The sequence below is a fragment of the Phycodurus eques genome, chromosome 6 (genome assembly GCF_024500275.1).
Source record: "Phycodurus eques isolate BA_2022a chromosome 6, UOR_Pequ_1.1, whole genome shotgun sequence".
Classification (NCBI taxonomy): domain Eukaryota; kingdom Metazoa; phylum Chordata; class Actinopteri; order Syngnathiformes; family Syngnathidae; genus Phycodurus; species Phycodurus eques.
The window spans coordinates 25,459,934-25,483,486 of record NC_084530.1 but is presented as its reverse complement, the minus strand read 5'-3'; the positions used below and the strand labels follow the sequence as shown (position 1 = coordinate 25,483,486).

The window sequence follows — 23,553 nt, the reverse complement described above, 5'->3', positions numbered from 1 at the left end:
TTTGTTTGTTTGTTTGTTTATTTAGTGTGCACACTTGCGGTTCGGATCTTTCACGCAGGTAGACTCCGCCTCATCGCTCTTCTGTGCGCCTCCTCCCAATTTTTTTTTGCGCGTGCAGGCGGAACACTCCCGCAGTTTGGATCGGGACACGGCAGAGAGCGGACGCGTCGCGTGGAGACTCCAAAACCTTTCCGCGTGGGACGCACGGGCAACGCGCTTTTGTGTTTACCCGCAAAGTTTGGACTCCAGCGTATATCCCGCTCGGATTTTTTATGATTTTATTTTTTATTTTTGTCTAGATCGCGTCGTAAAGGGTAAGTGACATCTCGCCTTTTTTGTGTGTTTTGATCTCTTTCACCCACGCACACCACACGTGTATGTACTGTCGTGCGTGGAACGATAACACGATGAGGAAAATCTCATCACCTTAAGTGCTCTCATACATACTACTGAAATGCGTTCATACACACTACAAATCTTTTTTCCCCCTCTATTGAGTTTCTTTAACGCTCGCATTCAGTATTGAAATGCGACATATAACAACAATAAACTGTCAAAACTACAAAAAAAAAAAAACAAAGACTAAAAAATACAATTGTAATTGGACATATGACAGTAAACCCTAGAAGACAAAAAAAAAAAAAAAAAAACAAGTGGGTTTCTTGGATATGATTCAAAATTGATTGAGTTCTTGATCTTGGCTAAGACACCATTCGAAATCCATATGGTTCTTTAGGTGCCATGCAGCAGTAAGCCTTCCAAGAAACGGAAGAATATGACTGACCGCATTTTAAATCATCTAAATCAATAAGACGGTTACAGAAAAAGGTTGACAAGCTAATAAGGAGCTAAAACTAATAGAAGTATTGCCAGGAAGCTGAACAGCAATGAATGGGGACCCTCTTCAGCTGGAGTTCTCCTGTTTCCTCAAAACCAAGAGGCTTCTTGTTGTGACCAGGATCAGAGAAGAAGAAGAAGAAGAAGAAGAAGAAGGCTGAGAATAGCAAAGAAGGCTCACAGACAGTTGGGCTGAGGCGGAGCTCGAGGAAAGCAAACATTCCTGACTTGCTGCCTCAGCAATTTAATTAAGTTGTTTTTTTTTTTTTTTTTTGGGGCGGGGGGGGGGGGGGGGGGGGGGGGGATGTTGCAAGGGCGAGCACCTCAAGGTGGAGCCCCCTTGCTTCCCAGGTTGGAGTAATCCTGAGGGGTCAGCTCATAAGTGCTGCGGTCACGCCGCCATGACAACTGAATTCAAGGAAAGATCCCCAATAAGGGACTGGAATAAGCTTAATCAAGGAAGTTAAGCGGTACAAGGTGAACAAGTCTTACTAAGTTTCTGCGTGTGCGCGTGCGTGCGCGCATGTGTTGTTATCAGCCACACTAACTGCTCCGCTTAGTGGGCTTTAAAAATGGACATATTTAGGTTTTTAATTGCCTGTATACAAATTACAAATACAGTGACACCTTGATTTAAGAGTTTGCTTTGTTCGGTAAATCAAAATAAAACTTTCCATTAGAACAGGACAGTTTTTATGTGGTTGTTTTAAATACATCATCGGTAATTGTCTTTGTTTTGTCTTTAGATTTTCACATTAAAACCTCAACCGGGAGTGGCAATAAATAGCTTGAAGCTTCTTTTTAGAAAAATATTTCCTATGTGCCAAAATGCTGCTCGGTGTGAAGTAAGATTAATTTAGTCAGGTGACTTGTCAGTCAAGGTACCATTCATACATATAATATACTTTGTAACACACAAAGATTTGATGACGAAACATAAAGAACCTCAACTCAACTTGTATCTATAGAGCACTTTAAAAAGAAACACAGCTGAACTAAAGTGGCCGACGTGAAGAAAACACAATTGAAGATAAAACGATTGAAAACTGTAAAGCAATAGCAAAGTGAAAAATTTATAAAACACTAAAACGAGGCCCGTCTCATGCTTGCTTGAAAGCCAAGGAATAAAAATGGGTTTTATGATTTTCAAAAGCTGCAGTAATAATGGTCGTTTTTCACAGATATGCCTGTGAGTATTGTTATATACTGCATGCTACTTTTGTAGCCCGTTTATGGCGTTTCGCATTGTGTGTTAGCATTAAGCAAGTGGACGTTCGTACGACAAAGGCTGCTGGACGAGCTGAACCTTGTTTGGGGTCAATCAGAGGCACAGGGTTAAGGTTAACATAAGTCTGAAAGTGATTGTGAGCGCAGCCACATCCCCAGTTGCAGTATAAAAGGGTGTGCACACTTCTGCGTCATATATATTTTTTACTTCCCCTCTCAAAAAGATGTTTTTTTTAAATTTTAAATTCTCGATTGAGTTGTACAAGTTATAGGTCACATTTACGGTTGCAAAAGTTGAAATGATTGAACTTGGTCTCATTTGTGTGTGTGTGTGTGAGTGTGTATATATGATAAACAGTCAAAAATGTTCTTACTGTAATCTTTGAAAGCTTCAGCCACCATCTTTTGTCAGATTTCCTTTGAAATTAATAGGATTCTTTCTTTGACGGAGGGCAATAAGAGTTCAGTCGCAAATGCAAGCCTCCGGGGGCCAAATGAATCCCGTCACAAATGTGGAATGTAGCAGAATCCGTCATTTCTTTTCAGCATGCGTTTCGCTCTTGTATGTTATACTGTACTGCACTTCTACTCAGCTCAAACAAAAGCCAAACATATTTTGCTAATGATCACTCAACAGTGATTAATGCTACTTATATCACGATGACTTTGGCATTTCCTATAAGCCACACAATTTTCACCACGTCACATTGCATATTTTTAAAGAGGCATTAATATGCCACGCTTTTAAGCTTGGAACCTTGCTCTTGATCCCCCAAGAGGCTCCTTAATGGTTTTGGCTCGAAAATTGTGGCTTGCAAAAATTCTTTATTTTGGACAAGGTTGTGTTTAGCGCAACTTCATTCAACAAACATCATGTTTTTTTTTCACTCTCTCGTGAAAGCACCACTTTGCTCTGGTGATATCATTGGTATGTCTTTGTTTCTTTAAAAAAATAAAACAAACACAAAAAAGTCTCAATCTATCATGACTTTATTTTCGTATTATGACTTCCCTCCATGAAAATAGAACTTTATTCTCGTAACATTGTCTTTTTTCTTGCAAAGGTACATTATTCTCATGTCTTTTTGTGTAATAATCCATATTTATTCTTGCAGTATTGTCTATTTTCTTCATAAAATATTTTTTCTCTCAAATACCTACATACACAACAGTATTGTATTTATTTATTTTTCCAATTTTTTTTTATTTTTGTAACATTACAATTTCTCCCCCCCTCCTCAAAAATACATAATTTTATTCTCCTAACAATATCTATAAATTTCTATTTTATCCTCTTTTTTTTTTTTTTTTTTTTTTTTGCAGCATTGTAGAATTGATGGTAACGTAGTCTGCTGTTGTATTTGTAACGTGGTTTCAGTTTTCAGTGACAAACAGGCTCACATTACATCTTTACAGGTCATCTTGACACTTCAGGAATTAGGAATTGTAGAAGCAAAACTACACGGACAGACCCGAGCCTCAGCACGCTCACCAGAGGGGAACTTCTTTTCCTCTTAGAAGTCCCCCCCCCCCCCCCCCCCCCCCCCCGCCCAAGGGAGGCTTTAGGGCTTTCTACTCCTTTTATAAGCCATGAAGTGTGTCTCCAAGTACCCCCCCCCCCCCTCGTCCCCTCAGTGTGTTGTATAAACACGGTGCCTCAGTAGGAAGGTAACGAGCGCGACGTTTCTATAAAGAGCTCTCGCCATGCACATTCCTCAGTGGTACCAGGTGGCACCGGCGTACGGAGGCGTAGATCTTCGCTCTGGCGGCGTCATTATGAACGAATGCCATCAAAGTTTCAACAATTAATTCGGTGATTCTTTCGTGTACCACTAGAGGAAGCCCGCATACCACTAGTAATATGTGTACGGCCACACTTTGAGAAACACTGCTAGATGAAGTGTTGATGTTTGGACCTGTTGTGGTATGCATTTCTCCTGTGTGTGAATTTCACCCACGTACTGTATATAACACTTAGCTACATGTCTATCGGGCCTGCTACCTATCTTTGTACTTACCTACCTTCTTACGTGCCTACCTACAAGAGCTGTGCGAGATTTTGTTTGCGCATCGTCATCGCAATGTACGTGTGTGCAATAGTCACATCGCAGGGTCTGCTGCGATGTTGGTGTACTGTAATATACAGTGAATCAACTGTAATATTAAAAGTGACCAGCAGAGGGACCTGTTCAGATATGCTCAAAAGATTAAAAGGTCACCTACTGCATTTCCTATTTCGCTCTTCTGAATGAATTCAGGCAGGCAGGCACGCACGCAGAAGTTGCATTCAGGGACAGTGTGTAAATGGGAGTGAATATGTTCTTTTGTAATACAGTACATAATTGTAAAAATGGATTACTAGGAAAATTATTTTATCAGAATGCTTTAGTTAAAACACTGTACGATCACACTGTGATAATATGGAATTTAGATAAATAATATTGTTAATATAGTCAGCCAGAGCTCCGAGGAATTGACTAATGTCCTTTCACTGTCGTTCCTGTCATACTGTGTTGCATGTTTTTGTTTACACATTAAGGACAACTGTCCTGTTTTTGTTTTAATTCATCATATTAAAAAACACAATTTAAGCGACAAGTTTTTCCTCATGTTTTTGAGATTGTAGGGTGAAAGCTGCAGCTAGCTACTAGTGTGGACTGAATGGGTGCCAACAATGGGGAAATGAAAAGCTAGTTTTTTTTTTAGGGTAATAGTCCGTCAGCAACATACTGGGAAAAAAAGAACGATGAACTAGTTTATTTTTGGACCAGTGGACTTAGTTCAAAAATATGAACTATAAGGTGAACTCATTCATTTTTGAAATGATGAAGTCAACTTTGAACTTGGGCATGTAAAAATTTTTACTTTTCCTTCACTGATCCTGTATTATTTCACATCGCAATATGTATGGCAGGTTAAAAAAAAAATAAAAATAATAATAATAATAATTGCAATGTCATTTGTTCCAATATCGTGCAACCCTATCACTTAGCTACCGACAAGTCAAAATGTCTACCTTCTGTAGCCATCAAACTAACTATTTAGCTTCCTAACCATCTACTTACCTACAATCCCACATACGTACTGACCTACCTACTACCTCCACAGTCCCCACAAGCCTAGCTACCTTCCTATTTTTCTACCTATCAACAAGCATGCCCACTTATCTACATATCTAGTTAGCTTGCTAGCTACAGTACTACTACTACTACAATCCAACATGCATACCTACCTACCTACCTACCTACTAGCTCTGCACAAACCAACACAACTACCTACATATCCGCTTATAGCCACCTATCTGCCATAGTACTTACAAGTCAAACATGTCTACCTACCTTGACATATATCTATCTATCGTTCAGCTATCTGTATATCCCTAGCTGCATAACTCCCTACTTAAATTTTTTTTTTTTTTTTTTTTTTTAAAAAAGCATGCTTTCCTAGTCCCTACTTACCTATCTTCTTTCCGAACCTACACTGTTTGCTTAAGCGCTATTATGCGCCTACCACGTACCTACTTTGTTTGCTGTAGTGCCACCTGAAGGTTACCACTACACTGTGTCTGCATTTCTCCTGTGTGTGAATTTCACCTACGTACTGTATATAAACTGTTAACTACTTCAATTTTTCCAGATATGTGCAAAACTTGCATTTACCCATAAACATGTAAAAGTGTTGTAGATTGGATGCATGAAAACGGGGTAGACAGGAAGACAAAAGCACAGCAGTTCTGTCACCTGAGGCGACATTTGCTCAGTTATCCCGTAACCTCAGATCAGACGGTATGACACGCATGTCCGTGTAACTTACACCGTTGTCGTACAAGCCGCTCCTCCCGTCACCGCTCGTGCCTTGGAGGTGTTCGCAGGTCACAACTTCGGCCTTCTCAAGCGCTTCTCAGTCCCGAGGCCAGGGCCTCTCAAACATTTTGGGTCCAGGGGGGAAATTCTTACCACCTCCTCCTAATCACAATGGCAATTAAACATAACTACAACGTGTACCTCCAAATGCGATAGGATTTCAAAAGCCGCCTATTTTTGAAACAAAAAAAAGTAAAGTTAACATAACAAATTCAAATTGCCAAAAATCAATAGTGCACAGTATACACAAGTATAGGGGAATTGGAAAAAAAACTTTCACATCGAGGTTATGAAAAAACTGTACACTTTCATTCCAATATGCCACTCCCACCTAGAGGTTATGAAAAAGGTGTAGCCTACACTTTCATTCCAATATGACAGGCGTACATATGACTGCATATATGTACAGTTGTGCTCATAAGTTTACATACGCTGGAAGAATTTGTGAAATAGTTTTTTTGTTTTTTTTAAATAGGACTGATGACTGAACAACAACCATACATTTCTTTATGGTTATGTTTTGTTTAATGACTACTTTTTTTGAAATGCTTGACAGTTTAATTTGAATCCCAATAAAATAAAATTAAATGTGATTCGCCTGACCCTTCAAGTTTTCTTTAAAGAATTGCACCCATCTTACAAATGCTGCCTAGGCAATCAAACTTTTGAGCACAACTGTGTGTTTTCTCATTTACTCAATAAACGTAGGGCTGTAAATTTCAAAATAAGGGCAAGTAAATAAAAAGAAAGTTACATGTTCAAATCAAGTGCTTAACTTCAGAATAATTATTTGAAAAAGCTAACAAAATACAGATAATACTTCATGTTTTGAACATGTGGGTAGAAGCAAAATCATGCATTGTAAAAATGCATTATACATGGGGAGAAGGGTTAACTTGAGGTCAACTTTGGGGGTGCGTATTATACACGCGAAATTGCGGTAGCAATGCTTTGAGAATAAAGTTGGATTATTTTCACATTGAAGTTGTAATATTATAATATTAAATTTCAACAAGGGAAGAATGTAATATTAACAAGTGCATTTTTAAAAATGACATTTTATTCCAGGAAAAAATGCCTTTATTCTTAAAAAAAAAAAAAAAAAAAAACGAGTATATTCTCGAAGAAATATGCCTTTTGCTCTAAAAAAACAAACAAACAAAAAGTACAGTAATACACATTTTCTTCGAAAGAGTTACAAATTATTCATGCAGGGATATCAGCAGAATGTAATCTACTCTGAGAACACTTGATCTCGCCTGATCTCTGCAAAAGACAAGGCGTGGGGAGGTGGGCGCAAAGGTGACTGGGAGTGATTGGCGATGATGCCCAGCCATGGCAGTCACAGTGTGGATGAGAAACCTAGTCAACCTGAAAGTATGTATTAGGGCACAGCACAACTTGTAGGTGGTCCGTAGTGGGACGGGAAGAATATTTATCTCACACTGGCTGTTGACAAGTCTTCTAAAGTAAGGCGATTTACCCATCCCATTGTGTTTATTTTGCCCATCGTGGCATAATTTAGTGTTGTGTGTGTGTGTGTGTGGGAGAGTTCGAGGGAGTCACTGTGAGAGCATGCACACTTGTGCAGTGTGTATGTAAATAACAGGCTGTTTTGCATGTTTTGGTATAAAAGCTGGATTAGTGAATTACTTGTTACAGAAAACTAATATTATCAAACATTTATTGAGTGGCAGTAGGCCTATACATGTGTAGCTGGGAAGAAAATTTGATTTATGTGTTGATTCGTCAAAATCATATCAGAGCTTTGAACAGGCCCAAAGCTAAGGTAGGGAGGTGTCATTGGTGTATTGGTGCATAGGTTCTCAAAATGTAGGCATGGTCTTTTTGAAATAATACAACACATCCGTTTTTTTTGCAAATCATTTTGTGGACCCCAAAGCTACGGGTCGCTGACCCGAGTTTGACAACGCCAGCCGAAGGCTACCATCTATATCTAGAGCTGTGCGTCTATGTCACTGGGAAAAGGCCAAGAAAATGCATGATTCAACATAATACCTATGCAACATCATGCACAGAAAAGCACACTCACAATGATGTCCATGTCGCAGGCCTCGCTGCGGGCTTTCTGAGGATTAGGAGGTGAAAAGTCACCATTTGGGGAGGAGGGGGGGCCTCGCGTGGTCCACATCATCGGGCCATATGAAGAACAAAATGACAAAGCAGACTAGAGACTGAAAGCATGCAGAGAGACGGATGACTCACATTTTCATCTTCCACTAAACGCTTTAATAAAATATGAAAGGATTGGGACATCTCGACAGCTGCTTATTTGTTCTAAAATCTTGTATGGTTATTTTATTTTTTTATTTTTTTGACAAACAGATGGTAATGTTCAAATTAAATGAGCAAATAGTTCAACAAATCAAGTTGAGTGTTTGGATCAATAAAACGTGTTTACTTGTCAACTGGTAAAAATGCAAATGTTTTTCTTTAAAAGGTTTCACATACAGATAACAGTGTTATCCAAAGAATACGTGATCACGCATATCTGCAAAAAAGACAAAATAAAACACTGTAATATGCATGCCAGGCCAGTAGGTGGCGATGTCAATGTAAGGAAACATCCGGACGAACTTAAGTCAGCGTAGATAGGATATGCAAATGAATACTTTACTGGACACAGTATTGCTGCATGTCTGTTTCTACATACTAGCACTTTTAGCATTTACATTGCAATGTAATGCTTTCCTTTGAAACACGTTAGACTCCCAAAATCACTGGTGTCATGTAAATGAAAGGCCCAAATGAGATCTACATTACAGTCGAGTTTAGTTCTGGAAGCAGGTCTCAAACTGAACAAGTAAAAAGGTAAATCATTCTTGTTAAATGAAAATGGTGCCAACTAGTGGCCTGACATGCACATTACAGCATTTTCTGTATGAAGAGTGGTTTGAACAATGTTTGTGTAATTTTCTTTTTTTTTTTTTTTTTTTTTTGTGTGTGTGTTACCGTACCTTAAGAGACGTCGTTTCTTTGCACGCGCCCTGCAGCTTGTGTGGTTTTTGGACATCTTGTTCACAGATGAGAGCTGAACGCCATGTGAAATAGACAACAAACAGATCCAAACAAATGAGACAAGCGATTAGCAGAGGTGTGTTTTTAGAGTGCGTGTGGCCCATAAAACATCAGCAAAGTTAGTTTTAGATGGGGTATGTACGGACAACAGCGCCAGGTAGAAGAAATTATATAGCAAATCCATTATTCATTGTGACTTATTTTATTCAAATTAGCCTCAGTGTCATGTAACAGTGTTGCGGACGTGCAGAACAATTTGCAGAACAATTTTATTTGCGGATACCAAAAGATTTACCTGGTTGTTTAATTTTACACTGAATCGGTGGGGTATTTATAAACAAGACATTTAAAAAGTCAACTTTTCATAATATGTCCCCATTAAAAAGCATTTTAGCCTTAGAGTCATAATTTTATTTGGTTCACGCTCACATTTAGTGGACAATACTTTTCTTCATAGATTCACTGTCATTCAAAAAACAGAAGCAGCTGACGCGTTTAATGGATTTTGTTGAACAATCCTTAGAATGGATTTGGATCGCAATTTGAAGGTGAACCTAATGAAGTGGCCGGCAACCAGTGCATATTTCCCCCTTTTTTTTTTTTTTTTTTTTTTGTCAAGTCGTTTCTCTTCATGCGCGCACATTGGGCCGAGTGCCATTTGTTACGATGAGCGTAGCCATAGCCTCTCGCCAGACCGAGACGCTCCATCAACAAACACGCTCGCTCCGAGACGAGCAGTCAAGCAGCGGAGTCGCCATGGTTACAGACGTTTCAGAGTTGGATGTTCACCGGTCAGCAGATGGTTCTTGTTGGAAAGAAAAAAGATTTATGAGACAGGTCTAGAAGATGTAAAGGTGATACATCTCTGTTGCCTTTGATTGGTTCATTTACAGACTTTTGACATCCCATAAATGTAGCACTCATTCGAACTTGATTGCATACTACAGCTTCATGACCTCCTCTGCAGCGGAGGGTTTCAAAAGAAGTTAAATATTGAGGTCGGGTGCCAAAAATCACAAATTATCCCCCTTGCTGCCTCAAAAAAAATGGACTTACTATAGTAACGTCAACATTTAAATGCCAAGAGAGAACAATTCTGTTTAATGACACTCCCAGTTGAAGTTTACTGTCAGACTAAACAAAAGTAGGAGAATTGCACATATTTGAAACAACCATGTTGTTTCACTTTTCGGTCTGCTAGCATAATGGTAATGCTAACAACAGCGCTTATATATACATATATACCCCTTTTAGCAACGGCTTTTTGAACACAAATGCGAAGACCTGAGACGAGCGAGCAGGAGCGGCATCCCGTCTGTCTATTCTATGCTGCCCCCATGTGGCCAAGGCGGGCACACCACAGGGAGCAGCAAAATGGCAACCCAAAGTTGATGCAGTGCGACAAAAACTGTTTAATTCTCTGTCATCCATCCATCCATTTTCTGAGCCGCTTCTCCTCACTCGGGTCGCGGGCGTGCTGGAGCCTATCCCAGCAATCCTCGGGCGAGAGGCGGGGTACACCCTGAACTGGTCGCCAGCCAATCACAGGGCACATAGAAACAAACAACCATCCGCGCACACATTCACACCTAATGGCAATTTAGAGTCCTAAATCAACCTACCATGCATGTTTTTGGGATATGGGAGGAAACTTAATTATGTCATTTATAAAGTACAATCTTGTAGAGGGCAGTTTTCCCATTAAATAAAACCAAAAACAAAATATATTTTTTAGTTTTTTGTTTTGTTTTTGGGAAGCTGGAACGGATTTTTAGTACCATCGTGAAGCCAATGAGAAGCCGTGCCATCATGACTTTAAACTTGAACGAAAACCACATGGAAGCCATGTTCTTTTTGGACCAGTCTGAACTGAATTAGTTGTCCTCGGCTTCAGCGTGACCTCCACTGGGGCGTCATGTTCTCCAAAACTGATAACATGCGTGTTTATTCCATATTATGACTACTTCTTCTTCTTTTTACCATGTGATGCCACGGCCGATTAAGGCACCGTGCTATTTTTAATAGCGCATAACCATGTCAAAAGTCCATTTTGTGTTTTTCCAACAAAGAAGCATTAACCGTGTTATCAGTGTGAAATCAAATTAGGTTATGTGTGTGCGTGCGAGTGCGTACAGCCCTTCCTGCCACACAACAGCATCATTTTGCCTCCGTCCCGAGCTTGACAACAGGCCTCGGGGAACGTCACAGTCGTGTGTCGAGTCGAGCGCCTCGCCACGAGTGTGCTCATGTTTTCAGACTACCCCCCCCCCCCCACCCCGGATGAGACTGAATTGAAGTCATCAGTAAAATATGAGGCGCCTTCAGGGACATCATTTTCACAAACACAAGTGAAATGCCCTCACACATTACACTCAGTCGTGCATGTGTGTGTTTTAGTCAGTGTTGGGGAGTAACTAATTACATGTAACTGGAGTATGTAATGATTTCATTATAAAAGTGATGTAATTGTGATCCAATACCTTACTGGAAGAAAAAGTGTCATTAAATTCCAGGTGCTTTGGTAAATTTCCATGATTACAATTTGAAAAATAACCTCAAAAGCTCAGATTCTTTCTCATATCGCTTCCTCCTTCTCAAGCCGACGATTGCGATTGGCTCTCTCCGGTCATGGGCCACTCTGCCGTAGTCTCAAACATGATTATCTTCTTCCAAATATGACAGCATTTCAACTTGAGCATATCAGTACGACACACGTCTTTCAGTAGCGCTTGTGAAAGCATTTCAGCGGCCATACACATACTGTGCACACCATACACACTATACATAGAGTCCTTCGCAAACTATGCTACAAAGAACAACAAAACTGTGTTGTGCGCCACAATGTTTTCCATCTTAGAAAACCTCAGTGGCTTCCGTATTTGTCTACTCTGGTGGAGGCCGATCCCTGACATTTTTTATGTCAGGGATCATGTCTGCTCTCGTGGTCAAAACAAAACAAAACAAAAACAAAAAAATGGGCCGAGTAGACGTGCCAACAAACGGTTAAAAGTCAGACTTGTGTGATGTGGTGCAGAATGAAGCCATTGTTTCTCATTGCTGCAGTCAAGGTCGCAAGATTGGAACCCGTGTCGGCAGACAAACGCTCTAATTGATTCCTTTGCTACACAGTGTGTGTGTGTGTTTACTTTACTGAAGGATTTGTGAGGAGTTTAAGTAAATAGATAAGTGACTTAAGTAAACATAAGTCCTCCTCCACACACACGCATACCCACATACACACAGACCTACACAGACATCGTTTAATGTTGTTAATAAATTGTGGCATACTCATTTGCTGAATAATCCGTGTGTGTGTGTGTGTGTGCGTGCGTGTGTAGCAGTTCCTATAGTTCTTCCAAGTTCTTGTCAGCAGTAAATCCGCTGACACTCTTGAACTAACACTGCTGTAACGAGGTGATCCAAGCAGCGGGGGACACTTTTTAGTTTTGTGAGTGTGCGTCTGCATGTGTGCACACACGTGTCCGTTCTTGCACATCTGGTTGACGATTTATTAAGTTGGTGCACCAGAAGCAGAGTATGTCTAAAGCTGATCTGGAAAGTGTCTTTATTAATTATATTCTTGTACTTGCAATGGATTGTTGGGTTATAATCATAAAAACCAAGACGCCGTTTTCTTCCGCTATTTTTCAAGGCTGTAATTTATTGCAATTCTTTAAAATGTTTACGATTTTTAAATATGATTTTAATGCTACATTTTACCAACAAAAATATAATTTTCAATGCTATTATTGTCACGGTAACTTTAAACTTAACTTTTTAAATATTATTTTAAATCCATCTTAAATGCTATTTTCAATGCTGTTACAGTAAAGGTACTTTAAAATATATTTTTTAACTCGGTTTTAAAAGTTACTTTTAATGCTATTATTCTAACTCAATTTGTAATGCTATATTTACTTTTATTTCTTTAACAATATTTTTAAAGCTATTATTTTAACAAAATTGTGAAACTCTCATTTTAATGCTATTATAGTCTCAATATTTTAAAACATATTTTTAAAGCTATTGTTTAAATTATAGTTTCAAATCCTTTTTTGATGCTATTTCTTAACACTATTTTTAATTCAATTTTAAAATAATTTTGAATGCTATTATTTTAATGCCCGTAGCTGCTATAATAACAATATTTTAAACACTTGTTATTGTATTTAAATCAAAGCAAGTAATTTTAACCTGGGGATTGCAATTTAAATCGTTAATTAGATTTTCTCAATACAAATGGTTTATTTCAAACTCGAAGTTTGTATTAAAAAAAAAAAAGGGCATACTATGAAAACATAATTGTGACTAATACACCTTGCTGTTAAAGAAAAACATACATTTATCAACTAACGATGACATAGCAAAGCCCTTAAGAGAACAGTTAAACATTTTAAATGGTTCAATAGCAACTTACCAAGTCCTTGCTCGTCGGTGCTCAGGAGGTCTGGTTTTCAGGTCAAAGGTCAGTTTAGTTGTGGACCTGTTTGGACTTGTCGGAAATGACGGGGAACCAAGCAACAGAGCAAATTGTAGCCAGCCAGAGGCCGGACGACTGTGTTCAACAGGGCTCGAGGGACGCAACAAGACATGAGATAAATAAATACAGAGCAAGAGTGTCCCAATTTGTTTAATTCTCAAAGGTGATGGAAACCTCAATGACTACCAGATTGCTGGCAACCGTTGTGTCTCAACACCAGCTTTTGAAATCTCTTCATAAGCTGGCTGTAAAATTTGACGTATGGAAGTAATGTGATTCCGTTGGGACAAATTTTATCCGTTTGGTTCTTGTGTAAACAGGCCCTACAATATGCGTTGTTTGGTTGTCGATACAGGCCGTGAAGCAGATGTCATTTGCGTGGACGGTGGTAGGAAGTAGAGGAAGGTTTATTGTCTGGAAAACGAGAATGAAAACCTTGGGGAATCTTTAGCTTGAAACACATTTACAGTTTTTCTTGCCTCTTTCGGCTTTCGTGTGCAGGTCAGACATCGCTTCCAGATGTAAGCAGCTCATTAAGAAAAGTGGGAGCAATTAGACTCGTGGTTGCCTCAAGGTAAAAATATTTTGGTGGAGATTTGTTGCTGAAAAGCAGTTCTATGAAAAGAACTTGGTTGGTTTATTGTCTAGTTTAGGAAGTGAGCCAGGGAACCAGGGGTCAACCAGTCCAGACTTGGTCTTTCTTGGTGATGTCCTTAGGCTTTGAGCCTTTGCTCACTAAGTCAGGTGTCCATAGTCTGGTACTAGAATCTTCAGAATCTTCTATCTGGTAGTCAGCCAGATGCTTTGTACACCGCCTTATCCCATGGGGTGCACCATACAATAAGTGGCGTTCTAGACCGAATTTAGAGGGGTGGACAGACTGGGCCCAAAGGGTTTTTCAGAGTGGCCGGAATACAGTCGTCAAAGGGGAGGGTGCTGACTGAATATTTTGTCAGAAAAGTCCAGTCACAACCCCAGACGTCCACTGCATACAATGTCTAAATGTAATGTATGTACCAAATTCTGGTGTTTTGACTCCAATGGCCAATAAATCGCCATTAGTCAAATCCACATGACAAAGCATCCAGTTTCTTTGGCCACTCAGGAGGTTGAAGAAAGGTTAGTCTGGTTAGGTGAGCTGGAGCCTATCACGGCTGACTTTCGGCGAGAGAAGAGGGAAAGACCTGAGCCAGGTTTTGATTAGCAAAGAGATAAAAACAGCAAAAACAACCGCAGGATCCAAATAAAGAAAAACAAAAAAACCAGTATCATTTTAGGACAAAGAGAAGAGTCGAGCTGTCTGAGAGGTTTGCTTGTGTTGCCAGATGCCTTGTGGCATATTTACAAGGAGCTTTTTCGACGGCTGATTTCCTGTTGCTGGCAGACACAACTGGCTCAGGAGCAGCAAGATATTAAGAGGTGCGCACACAAGCTCCTGCATTCCATAAAGTAACTAGTATAGTATCTAGTATTTATGGTAGTATTTATTTTTAATAATGCATTTGGTATCGCGAGACCAGTCCATTTCTGGCGGACACAAGATAAACCCAGGAGTGTTTGCGGGCCACTGGCCGCTCCTAGAACCGCCACTGGATCAGATCGGTACGTCCCTACCCAAAATATGAACTTGTTCATGAACGTTCGTTCATTGAACTCTTTCAAGTACAACACTGTGTCTGTATGAACAATCGTTGTTGCAGCTGGCTTGACAGTCAGTGGCTGAGATGGTAAAATACACGATGGCAAAACATTAAAGTGCTACTGTGCATGTTACTCAATTTATTTCTTCTAAAAGGTCGAGGTTTCAATTCCAAAGAGCGAGTGACTTTGATGACTGAACCAAATGTGCTTAGCTGCGCCGTGATAGGTCGAGAGAATAGAGACTTAGGGTGGCTCTCAATTCTCTGACTAGCTTTTTGTTCTCTCTGCAATAGTATCATATACAACAACAGCGTCCCGGCAAATAAAGAAATGAGCCGGGAAGCCTCTGTAGCGTCCCCCAGAATGCCTTCCGGGCGGCGTAGTTTTCTTCCACATTTGTTTCTATCGAACGTATTTTCTATGGATCTCGATCACGTGTCTAACGCGATACATATTGACATTGATGTAGCGCCCAACCCTACTTTCAACCCAAAATCATCTGGGATAGACTCCAGCTCAGTTGCAACCCTGCACGATAAGCCGTCTAGAAAATCGATGAATGGTTTCCATTGAGTTGTGCGCTCCATTTTGCCTCAGTTGCTTCAAGACCTGATAAATCAATTCCAAACAACTACTACTGAACAATCATTCCATCGATTATTGTGCCCATCTCTGGTGTACAGCATGAGCTATGAGTTCAGAGGCCACGTCATGTTTTAGAGCACAGTTACCACACGCCATCAGAATGGCAATAAATCTAACACTTAGAGAAACTCAATTCTTTTCTAAGTGACTGGTCATCTTAATATAGACCCCAATGTACTTGTCACTCTGTAGTCTAGACAGCAGTTGTCAGGTGTTTACGGCCCACACGGGAGATGGTCCGCCCTATGGTTAGTAGGCGCTAACTTTTTCCTTCAACTCTAACTTGTAACTGTGTCAATCTGACGTTGGGAAAATGTGGATTGTTCAAGTATTTTACAAGTTAACACAATATGGCATGTAGCAACATTTTCTAGCAGTAAATGGACGAGAAAACCATCCATCCATCCATTTTTGCGGGTAAGCTGCAGCCTAACTCGGATGTTTTTCGAATGAGGGAGAAAGCCGCAGTACTTGGAGAAAACCCCGGGAAGAACATGTAAAGTCCAAACGCTGACATTTGAACCCCGAATCTTAGAACTGTGAGGCCAACCTGCTATCCACTAACTCACTGTGCTAACCTGTAGTGACATAACGATGCACCATATACAATATTAATATTTTGTCCCAGCCCTGTGAGCTAACATCCTACACTACAACTCAATGTTTGGATTACACAACAGCCAGGTTGCACATATTCACATTCCGTTGAGACAATTGGATTTTGGAGTGATTCCGAGCCTTAAAGTGACTTCTGAGCTTGTCAGGCATGAAGTAACAGGATATTCCACTTTGGGGAGTTTGAGGGAGTGGGAGTGAATGTTTGTTTTTCCTCTCCAAGAAAATGAAGTAATCTCCCTTTGGAAACATGTTCTCGAATGTAATTTATGTTCCCCATCTTTACTCTTTCGTACCTTTATTATTTACTCCCTCCCCCTTTGTCCCTCTTCTACCTCTGTCCAGTAGACATCTGATTTCCAAACAACGAAGAAAAACTAGGTTTGTGTAAAGTACATCTTTTCACAAGCCACAACTACAGAGCCCCCTTATATTGACACAATCATGGTTATTTTACAACCCATATCTCCAGTTTATCTTTTACCTGAGTTCTTTAATCCACCTAACGCTCTTCATCGGAATGCCAAATAAATTAACGACCTCTAGTGAGTCGAGCCGCCTGCAGAGATTCATCCACGGGAGTTCTTTTGATGCTTCAGCACTACTTGATAGAAAAGAAACATACAATAGAAGACTGTGTTCCAATTAGAGCGAAGAAAAACTGAAAATTGCAGAAGTGACTTCACACACCAGAACATTCATTCATTCATCTTCCGTTCCGCTTATCCTCACCAAGGGTCGCGGGCGTGCTGGAGCCTATCCCAGCAATCCTCGGGCGATAGGCGGGGTACACCCTGAACTGGTCGCCAGCCAATCGCAGGGCACGTAGAAACAAACAAACATTTGCGCACACATTCACACCTACGGGCAATTTAGAGTCTTCAATCAACCTACTATGCCTGTTTTTGTGATGTGGGAGGAAAGCGGAGTGCCCGGAGAAACCCCACGCAGGCACGGGGAGAATATGCAAACTGCACACAGGTGGGGCCAGGATTTGAACCCCGGTCCTCAGAACTGTGAGGCAGATGTGCCAACCAGTCGATCACCGTGCCGCCCACAACAGAACAATTAAAATAATGTTCATAATTATACAGCCTCAGATCGAACACTGACGCGGGCATTTCTACAGGATGGCAGGTGAGGTTGGTGACGTGGAGCTTGGCAGATTTTGGGTACAAATACTACAGTAAGAACGTTAGCAATAGAAGCACTGAGTAATATGCTGAGATCGGCAATATACAAATGCACAAGATGAAGCTCATGCAGAAACTTCAAACCCTATTTAATTGTTATGAGAACTATTTATATATAACACTTAGCATTTATATGTAGCGAGAACATGATATATTTATTTTAGATTCGATTAAAATAGCATTTTTTTTTTTTTTTTTCAACTAGATCATGATAATTTTGGATTGTTCCGCCTTAGACAAACTTGTGAAAAGCTTGTAAAAATAGCTACACACTCCCTTTTTTTTTGTCTGCATCCTTTCACCCCACCCGCTTATATTTTTCTCCCCCAAATACTCTTATTACATGGAGGACAAAGGTTCATGTGGGTTTGTCTCACAGTGAGCAATGGCTGCAGTGCATTGTGGGTAACTTAATCCAGCTGCGTCGGTGACTGTCCATCTGCTCCCGTTAACCATGCGAAATATGTTGCATATTGGCCGTTGATCTCGGGTGGGTGTCTTGACCCCCTTTGCTTTATGTCAACGGCCATGTTTCTTTTTCACGTCGTTAATGGCACAGGTTCTACGGCACGCGAAGGAGAAGACCTAATGTCTGAATACTGTGTCACATTTAATTAAGACTGAAAAAGTAGGAACTGGCGTTGTAAGTCCTGATGGCAGATTCTTGGCTTCGGGATATAGTGATGCCGTCAGTCCTGAAAGCCTTTCAAAAAAAAAAAAAAAAAAAAAAAACACACACCCTTAAAAAATAAGGGCTGAAAAAGAGCTAATCTGGAATTAATATAAAGGTAGATGATCCGTCTTAAAGTAACATCTTTACAAACCGCCTTCATCATTTATTTCCAGTCTCTGTGACAAGCCAAAGTCAAGAATCACTATTAACACGTTTCTGTTTTGTTTTTTTGTCTCCATTTTGTCTTTCAGAGTTCCAAGCCTGGAATTACCATGTTGCCTCATCTAGTGCTCCTTTTCCTCTCCTCCAGTCTGGTTTCATCCTTCGAGTGCCCAGCAGAGTGTACTTGTCACAGTCCGGGCTCAATATTTTGCATCAATCGACGGTCCAACAGTGTGCCCCGAGTCCCAGCCAGCACTGTGAATCTTTATATCTTCCAAAACGGCATCAATGCTTTGACCCGAAACGACTTCACAGGTCTAGGGGACTTGGATTTGCTAGATCTTAGCCAGAATGAGTTGGGAGAGCTTCCGGATGGTGTATTCAAGGTGTTGTCGAAGCTGAAGAACTTGGATTTGTCCTCTAATGTCATTACACACATTTCCAAAGACAGCTTTTCTGGCTTGGTGCAGCTTGAGAGACTGTATCTCCACCAAAATCTCATCCAGAGCATCAATCAAGAAGCTTTTGAAGGTTTAGAAATGCTACTGGAACTCAAGCTTCAAGGGAACAAACTCACCTTCTTGCCCTCCCTTAATTTACCCAGGCTTCTGCTTCTAGACCTGAGTTACAACAACATCCCAAACCTGGATGTCTCAGCCCTTCAGACACCCCACTTAGAAGCCCTTAAAATGGCTTCTCTTGGGCTTATCTCTTTGCATGAAGATCTTGTAGCCTCCTTGAGGAATCTCCACGAGCTAGACATCTCCATGAACCAATTAGCAGAGGTTCCTCAAGCCCTAAAGAAGGACTCCTTAAAGGGCTTGATCAAGCTCAACCTAGCTGCCAATCCATTGGGTGAGCTCAGGACAGAAGACTTTCAGAAACTCACCGGGCTCCAAGAATTAGATCTCAGTGGTCTCAATCTTCAGGGATTTCCCCAAGGCTTTTTCCAGACCTTCCCCAGACTGATATATCTGGCAGCAGCTGAGAATCCATTCAATTGTTTGTGTCCCCTCGCTTGGTTTGTAGTATGGCTTAAAGAGAAGAATATAAATCTAGGGAGGCTTGAGGAGACCAGGTGTCACTTTCCTCTAGCTAACGCTGGGAAGAAGCTTTCAGTACTGGACCACACGGATTTGGGATGTCCACCGACCACAACTTTGCTGATGAAGACCCCCGTGGGGAGTACTCTAGCACCACAAGGTCCTACCACGTCCCAAGAAACAACCCATACCAATGCAATTCCTCCTCCTCCTCCCCCACCACCAAGTGAACAAACCCTGGACTCAAAAACAGACCTGCTTCCATCAGAATCTCCTGCCTACCCTAGCTCCACCAGTGAGGAATATGACCACCACATCTGTCCACCAAACATCTGTCTAAATGGTGGCACTTGTAATTTTTACCCAATGGGGCAACTGGGCTGCCTGTGTCCTTCAGGAACATCTGGACTCTATTGTGAAAATGTCAACGACGTACCGCAACGACCAAAACTTTCAGAAACAGAAGTGTCTGTTGAGGCTTCCACGGTTCATGCAAAACTTGATGCCATCAGCTCCCGCCAGGTGACCTCCACCTCTATTCTCCTTGATCTGCAACTCTTCATCAAGACACGGCCAAATATCCGTGGCATCAGGCTGACCTATCGCAATCTCTCGGGCCCCGACCGCCGCCCCATTATTTTGAGTGTACCGGCATCCTACCCTGAGTACACGCTGCGTGGACTCAGACCCAACTGTACCTACTTAGTCTGTGCAAGTCCCCTTGGGGAGAGAATGACCACAAGGGTCAACAGCTCAGTGGAGACTGGGTCCTGCACGGAAGCTCGGACTGCAGGGGTTCCACTGACATCCTTAGAACCCCGAGTGGAGACACAGAGCTCACTCACATACACTCTCATTCCTGCCATAGCTGCTCTGGCACTGGTGGTGGTGTTGGCGTTGGTGGCTGGTCTGATCATCTGTCTGAGAAAAAGGAGGCAGAGGAAGGCAGGAATGGAGCTCGAGCTGGGTCCTGCTGATCCTGATGATTCCTTGGAAGTGGAGGGCATCAAGGCATGTCCGGAAAATGGGGGAAAGGGTCCAAAACCCCACAAACAGACTGAGATTGACCGTTGTCACACTCCAAAGCCGCCCACGTCCTTGCAACAAAATGGCAATTTGGACTATGAGGTACCATTGATGCAAGGACACTCACCCTCAAATAACAATCGATCATCCCTTAAGCCATCGTATTTCTAAGATGCAATAATATATGTGTAGTGGTTAAGCATTGTAAGGTTTTGTTCCAGTTTGAGTGTGGCACTTATCCTTTGGTTTGTAAAATGACATTACTACTGACTGGATTGCCCATTCAGAGAATGAGGAGTAGTAGTCAGATTTACAGCATATTGGAAATGAGCTAAACCACTACGGGACAACGAGCAGACTGTGGTTTCAAATGGGTTTGGTGGTGAGAAAAACCTAACCAAGTGATTAAACAAAGTGCAATTGACAAGAAAAGACCTTGTAGCAGAAAATGTGCCATTATTTTTAACATGGACACAACTGTTGACAATGGTTTGTTTTAAAACTGTTTTTTGTTCAAGGAAACCGTGAATGAGTTATAAAATCTGTTGCTGGACTTGGGCGCGAAACTGGAGGAAATCGTAGCTATGCACGATATAAAACATGAAGATTTGAACTTTGATACGCTTTGACTCAGCTGCATTTAAACCGGAACCGAAAGGAGTTTTGCTATTACTTTCCACTGTTACCATCATGCAATAACATCACTGGTCAGATAACTCTTCAAATAGTGTCGACCAGACTCACTGACATTTGTGGAGGTAAACTTCCAAGCATACCAAGTTGGATTGGACTCTGTCAACACACCCATCTGTAATTCTCTCCACACGTCCAATCGCTTTTAGCTCTGTGGGAGCTAAATTGGCCGTGAAAGACAAATGGACTGCATGACGAGCCACTGAGTCTGCCCGCATTGTCGTGCCGTGACAGGAAGGCTGTTTTGTGTGGCTGTTGTCAGGATAATTGTTGATGTTTTATATTGTTTTTGCCATATGTCAATTCAGTATTGCTGTTATTGCGATTTGAAACTTTAATTGTTTTTACATTGGGTGGGGGGGAGTGGGGGAACCTGCCTACAAGTCACTAATGATTGTCGTAATTCTTTGGAATGGATGCTGAGATGGATGTTACTAAATAATATAGGACTCAGGTAGTCATCAACTTTGTACAAAACGACATGTTAATCTTTTTTTTTTTTTTGTATCTGTACTCGTGCTTGTGTAGATGTAAGTGCTAATTGTCATTCAAGTGCCAGAATCTGGCCAAGAATGGTCAAAATGACCAGCAATAGCCTCACCCAAGCGGTTTTAGCGAAGATAGGTAATTGTGCAAAGTAGCACCATCCAAGAAAGCGCTTCCATTCTCAAAGACCGGTCTTGTGATATGTAATTCAAAACAGTAGGTAATTGAAATAACAGTTTTTGATTTTGCTGACACTGCAAGATATGTCATACCGTCATTCTGAGGACAAAGGCCAAAAATTTAGATTGAAAGACTCGTATAATAAAGAGTTTTTTTTTTTTTAATCCTCTTCTTCTTGTGCGAAGAGAGAAATCTTAACCAGCTAAAGTGTAAATGTTTTACAGCAGTGTGCCACTAGGCATGCAGATGTGTTTTAAAACAATGCTCATAAAACAAAATGTTACATCTTGGCTACAGATGAAGCTACAGGATAATTAAACAGCTTTAAAAAAATAAAAAAAATAAAAAATAAAAAAAAAAGGGTAAAACTGCTTTGTCAGGTTTTCGTGACTGACTGCAATATAATGTGAATTCATACGTCACACATATATGTAACATCTCCCCAGCCAATTAACGCATCAACTGGAAAAAATTTATGCTGCTTTGGACTATGAAAGGGACCAGCAGCTGTTTGCAACATGGTCGCTAAAGCACCATCATGCTGTGTATTGTTTGTCAAAAGTGTTTTGTCAGAAAATTATGCCAACAACAAGGACAGTATTAAAAAATATAAATTTTCTATACAACTGTGTCGTGCGTTGAATTGAAATGATAGATATTCTGAAAGTTATTTCAAGGTTGTCCGTCTTCCTGAACACATTCAAAAATGAAACCCTGACTTAATAGGTTTGTGTCAAAAAAGGTGAGCCAACCTGACTTTGTATATTTCGTATATACGACTAATATTGACAGGACTACTGCAAATAAAGGCAGGCCTTTTGATATAATCCTTGCACTAGTTCTCATTACATTGTGTGGTTCTACCTAATTACGTGGTAATTGTAACTTTAGCATGGAAGTAATTACTATGGCTGTCTCCAAGTACGTTGAAAGTGTAACTCGCCACTTAAATGGGGCACTAGTTTTTCCACATGCCTTAAGTCGCAGCGGTTTCAAGTAGAAGCTAGCATTGTGCCATCTGAGGGAGGATTTCCCGTTAACGCGCGCACACACAGAGCCTATATTATCTTATTTCACTCATGCATACATGTGAATTCACTAACCTCGACCACAACGAGATTACTTTGTGACGTTATGTTGGTTTGCGTCCATTTTCTATCTTTCTCATAGCCAAGAACATATGACTAAACGCCCTTATTTTGCCATTTATGGTTTTCTTGTTAATGGGTCATTGGCATCTTCAACATATCCGAACATTTTGGTTAAATCAAGGAAATTGTAAGATCGAAGAATCTAAATAATGTGTTTTAGGTGCAAATTGGGTCATCGTGTCGTTTGGTCAACGTATAATCCAACCGATATCGTGAGTGACAAAGGCTTTAATGGTTAAGAAAAATGAAGTCCAGACTTGCAGCGCAATGTGCTTCTTGTTTAAAAGCTCTCCCACATGGACTTTTGCAGGGTGCTGGGGCTGCTTGAGGGCGCTCAAATTATGGGAACAATCATCTGGTAGTAATAGATATAGTGGAGCCCTGCTGGAGGTGCACAGATGAGGAAAGCAGAGGGTAAAAGTACACTGCAGACAGATCCTTACAATGATCAGGATGCAGCCCTACGGACTGCTATAACAATGTGTCTATGACTTATTTCATCAGTGAAGAAAAACAACCACCTTAGCACCGTGAATTGCATTCACACTGCATTTGAAATAAACATTTGAATGATCCCTGTGTAAGACCCTGGAAAAGAT

The 23,553-nt window shown here is 40.8% G+C and overlaps 1 protein-coding gene across 1 annotated transcript; it reads left to right on the top strand.

The window, feature by feature from the left end:
- Positions 1-148: 148 nt before the first annotated feature.
- Positions 149-22,429, top strand: LOC133403938 (vasorin-like). The gene is made up of 2 exons (XM_061679390.1): positions 149-314; positions 18,465-22,429. The coding sequence occupies exon 2, from the start codon at positions 18,486-18,488 to the stop codon at positions 20,613-20,615; it is 2,130 nt and encodes a 709-aa protein (XP_061535374.1). The 5' UTR covers positions 149-314; positions 18,465-18,485; the 3' UTR covers positions 20,616-22,429.
- The last annotated feature ends 1,124 nt before the right edge of the window (positions 22,430-23,553 follow it).